Source organism: Cynara cardunculus, assembly GCF_001531365.2.
Source record: "Cynara cardunculus var. scolymus isolate 2C chromosome LG 8, CcrdV1, whole genome shotgun sequence".
In the NCBI taxonomy this organism is placed as follows: Eukaryota; Viridiplantae; Streptophyta; class Magnoliopsida; order Asterales; family Asteraceae; genus Cynara; species Cynara cardunculus.
Window position 1 is genome coordinate 11,067,324 of NC_037535.1, and position 5,000 is coordinate 11,072,323.

Sequence of the window (5,000 nt, forward strand, 5' to 3'; positions counted from 1 at the left end):
AGCATATACGTCAAAAATTTGGTCAAAATAATTAACTACGGTTATTTATGTATTTCAAATATGTAATTTCGTACTTATTTTTATATGTTGTTTAATCTAATTTCAGTTGTATGGTAAGTTTTTTTATAATTAAAATTATGTTTYAAAATAGGTAATTGTTCATTCGTTTTATCTATTTACATATTTATAATTAAAAATAATAATTATGAGTATAAAAAATAAAAAATATAATTTTATAAAATAATATAATAGGTGAGATTGAATTGTAGAATATTGTGATTGGAGTGTGAAAATTTTAAGATTGGATTGGAGTTGAATATTATGAGGTGGATGAGAGAGAAAGTAATATTTTAATTTGAAATTGGATTGGTTGAGATTGTGAATGTGGATAGTCTTAAAAGCAGTTTTACAAGAATCAACCATAAACTATGGTTTTAGTGAACACCAAATTAATATTAGAGTATCTACTTACACATCATATGCATTATGCTTCATTGAATATGAACTATTACAATAATATTGTTTGATTTCTTGTGAAAATCGTGACAACTCATCATCAAGCATGATAGTTGTATAATTCTTTATTTAGCGTTGTGCATGACAGCATATTGGAAGCCAAAGAACATCAGCATTTTCGCCTGATGAAGCACCTTTCGCCATTGTAGAAAGGGACAAGTAGTCCAAATTTTAACAAGTTGACCAGCAGCAATTCTCAGGATGATTCGCCTCATAACTTTTTGTACTTTTCCTTGGATTTACGACCCTTCGAATTCTCCGATGTTCGACTTTGACTTCCATCGTCTTCAAGGTGTCGTTACTCATTCCCCTTTTCTTTGTTGTCTCTCCCTTAGTTTCTCCTCAGCGGAAATAAAAGAAAAGTTCGTTTGTAACTGGAGAAAATGGTTTCTCAGAATACCCACCATTTTTCCTTCTGCTAGTGAAACATTGGAAGACACTGATACTGCAAAGGTTGAATAAGAAGAAATGCGTCGATTAGTTGAAGGTACTTATCATGGGCTTGTTACCCTTTCCAGTTGTTGTGTTTGTTGTGAATCTGCAAATGTTTGATTGGGTTTTTACAGTAGTTTGTCTTAGGAACATTTATACAAGCACCTGGTCTGCATAAATGCGTTTTCATATGAAACATCATTTTGGTTCACTCTGTATTGGAGGAACTGTCTCCTCTTATGTGGGATTTTTTAATTTGGAGCCAACTGGTGAAATTGTGTTATTGGGAAGTTTAAAAGTAATCGAAAATGGTAATGTGTTCATCTCAAAGGAATGGGCTACATTTGTTTTCTTTATTTATATCTTATTCCCATATATCGATTTATTTTACATGAATCATGATGCTGCAAATGGATAAAACACTTTTTGCAAATCTTTTTGCATTTTCAAAAAGTTGTGGAGTAATGCAAATTAAAAATCTGAATTTTTTTGCAGTGGATTAACCCCTTATAATGATGTTATCCTTAAGATCAGTTGATGATTGAATTCATAATGTTCATTCACAAATACATATTGTATGTGCTAACGTTAAATTAGTATGTGAAACCGTGAAGAAGGATTGCCAGTTTGCATAAGAAAGCTTATATTTAAACGATATTATAACGTCCCTTGTGGATGCAGCAATATCTCCAACACCATCATCACTTGATGAAGAAAGCTCGTCCAAGAAGCTGCTTCCATCGGCCTTGTTCTTTTTCATTGGGGGGTTAATCGTGCTCCTAATCTTGCTGATCATTTTATTTCTCTTCTGGAAATTTATCAGACCAGCACAGCTTAGAAAGTCGAAGAAGTGTGAAAACAGCTGCAAAGGTTATAATTTTATCTTTCTCAGCATATATACGTAGGTGGATCATGGACCTACAGGGGATTTTAGGCTTCCACAAGCATGATTCATGTTAGAACAAGTGGTATTTGTCACTTATTTTAGCTTAGTCCCATACGAGTGATGAAGAAAGTTTTCTTGGTTTATCAGTCAAATTTCATTTGAATTATTTGAAAAGTGAATTGGAGGGAACACAAAGGGGCAAATCCTAGAGGTTTTTTTTGGCAATATTGTGTAGTTGAGGGACTATATATATAATGAAAGACTAGTTGCACTTGCAGATAAAATTCCTTACAATTTTGGTCCTAACACTTAATGGCAAGTTAACTTTTACGTTAACTTTCTGTTAAACCGTTTTCGGTTATTTTTTGAAGGAAACTGAAATTGGTAGTTTTTTCGGTTATTTGTGAACCATTGCACCTGTTCGTGGAAGGTTGCACCTGTTGGGAATTTTATACTATAAATACATGGGTTTTGCCTTCAATTATTTCTTAATCAATTTTTTCATCTTCTTCACAATATCACTAAATTATGATCATGAGAAGAACTTGTAGAACTGTTGCCTACAGTTCTTAAGACACGAGGAGGTCCGGGGAGGAAATTAGCCTAGTTCCATCAACGACCTAGTGGGGGCTAATATTGGTTAAGGATAGGGATATAATCACGTCCTTGTTTTTCTGCTTAGATCAAATTCATCTTGTCCCTATACTTCTGTTCTAACAATTCATTGTGTAGGATTCCACAAATGCATTTCTTTCCACAGATATATTATGTTCTTTGTATATGTCTGCTGATCAAAGCTAGCTTTTGTCTTGTGGTTTTAAAAGTTCATTTCGGTGGGAATCTTTGGACAATAAGCTATTTTAGATTCAAAGCATTGAAGAAGGCGACTAAGAACTTCCATGAATGTAATCTTCTTGGAAAAGGTGGATTTGGGCCAGTCTATCTGGTATATTTCCTTTAACCTTCTTTCTAAAACTCAATGATAGTGACTGTTGAATGATGTTCCGTCTTGTACTTGAGAACCCAATAAAAAATATAAAATGCCAAAAACAAAGAAGAACAACAAATACAAGCTCTTCGGCCTTGCAAGGGTTGGGTAGAGAAGTCTTTGTACACATCATTTCCCTTGCAACTGCCAAGAGGTTGTTTACCTGATACTACATGTGAGCTTTTTGTTTTTTTTTTCTTTGGTAACTATGGGCATCCGGGCTAGCTTGTGTGCACCTCGACTAATCCCATGGGCCCTGAAGGACAGTCTGGAAGATCCTAGTGACTCTGAGGAGACTCGAATTGGCCACCTATGAAGAGTGCCTAGGCCTAGCCTTTGTTTGCCAGTTGAGCTGGCCCTCAAGGTTGCAAAAGGGTAACATCAGTAGTTCCTCCAACAGGAAGTAACCGACGGATCTTGGAAATCACGTGTCAGACTCTTGGAAAGTGATTTGGTGATTTGTTCTATGATTCATTGGATTTATTATGTTGTTTACTTCTTACAAATTTAGCTCTATTCACATATATGGACATGCTTTTTTAGGGTAAATTACAAGACGGGAGACGAGTTGCTGTGAAGAAATTGTCTCTAGATAAATCACAAGGAGAGGCAGAGTTCCTTGCAGAGGTGAGGATAATCACTAGCATACAACACAAGAACCTTGTCCGCCTTCTTGGTTGCTGTTCCGAGGGACCTCAGAGGCTACTTGTGTATGAATACATGAAGAACAGGAGTCTGGATCTCATTATATATGGTACATGACCTAAAGACCTTTCTAGTACACATTAACTTTTTTCTAGCCCAGTTCCGGTCTCTTCAGGGCCACTGCCCATTGGGATTTTCCAGACTGTTATCTTCAGTGCCGATGGGGTTAGTTCAGGTGTGCGCAAGCTGACCCAGACACCCATAGTTACCAAAAAAAGAACCTATTTCCAGCCACTTACTTTAAAAACATTACCATGTTTGATATGGTCACATCTCTATGTCCAATGCACTCAAATATGGGAAATTTATCATCATAATAAATGCAGTGCAACCTCTATTTCATGATAGTTGCAGCGTACAATCAAGCACACAGTTTAAATGATGTTCTTATCTATCAATCAAACCTAACCAACCAAACGAGCCCAGTATATGCTGCCACTCAGAGGTGGGAGTGTGGGGGTAAGATGTATGCTGACTACCCATAATACTGAGCTGCTGTTTCCTGACTATCAATCAAAATATCTTAAATATCATTGACAAAGAGGGTAGTTTTGAAGACCTAAAATCAATGTGACTAATTCTTTGTAATGATGACCATGAACGATTAGGTAACTTTAACTTGCTATTTTCTGCAACAAGAAATGTTGCAAGTTTTATGGGATGGAAGGAGTATCAACTATAAGGTTTTAGGCACTGCCTTAATAATTTACTCTTTTTCTCCCTCACTATTTGTTTCTTTGTCTTTCTTTCCAATTTCATTGAATTTATGAATAGGCAAAAATGATCAGTACCTGAACTGGAGCACTCGGTTCCAAATAATTTTGGGTATTGCTCGGGGATTGCAGTACCTACACGAAGACTCACACACCAGGATTGTGCACAGTGATATCAAAGCCAGCAACATTCTTCTAACTGGCAACTTTCAACCACGAATTGGAGACTTTGGCTTGGCGAGGTTCTTCCCTGAGGATGAAGCTTATCTCAGCACTGCATTTGCTGGAACATTGTAAGTTACTTCCTGTACTAGATTTCGAGCTCTAATTATAGTATAAGTGATGCCTTAGTTAACTTATACCAAAAGGGTTCATGAATAAATTTTCTTCACCAAATTTCTTTTTCCAAATTACCCTTCATGGAAATGGCCCTTTTTAGACTCCCATCCTCTTCCCATGAAATTTCTTTTAGTTCCATACACAGAGGATAATGTGTTGTTATGTCTATCTGTCATTTGTAGAGGATATACTGCCCCTGAATATGCCATTAAAGGAGAACTATCCGAAAAGGCCGACATTTACAGTTTCGGAGTTCTGGTGCTTGAAATCATTAGCTGCAGGAAAAATACCGATCTTACTTTACCATCAGAAATGCAATACCTTCCTGAATATGTAGGTCGTTTATTTTTTATTGCCTATAATTAATCCTGATTTCTAGCAACCAAACGAGATCTTCTAGAGTAGGTTCTTGTTACCTTGA

At 36.1% G+C, this 5,000-nt stretch overlaps 1 protein-coding gene across 1 annotated transcript in view; it reads left to right on the plus strand.

Moving 5' to 3' along the window:
* Positions 1–1,126: 1,126 nt before the first annotated feature.
* The window catches only part of LOC112516180 (cysteine-rich receptor-like protein kinase 42), a 14,047-nt gene continuing 10,173 nt past the window's right edge, over positions 1,127–5,000 (plus strand). Inside the window, exons 1-6 of the mRNA XM_025123202.1 lie at positions 1,127–1,259; positions 1,630–1,818; positions 2,632–2,780; positions 3,366–3,576; positions 4,302–4,533; positions 4,762–4,912. Coding sequence (XP_024978970.1) covers positions 1,127–1,259; positions 1,630–1,818; positions 2,632–2,780; positions 3,366–3,576; positions 4,302–4,533; positions 4,762–4,912 — 1,065 coding nt within the window. The remainder of the gene's footprint in view (positions 1,260–1,629; positions 1,819–2,631; positions 2,781–3,365; positions 3,577–4,301; positions 4,534–4,761; positions 4,913–5,000) is intronic.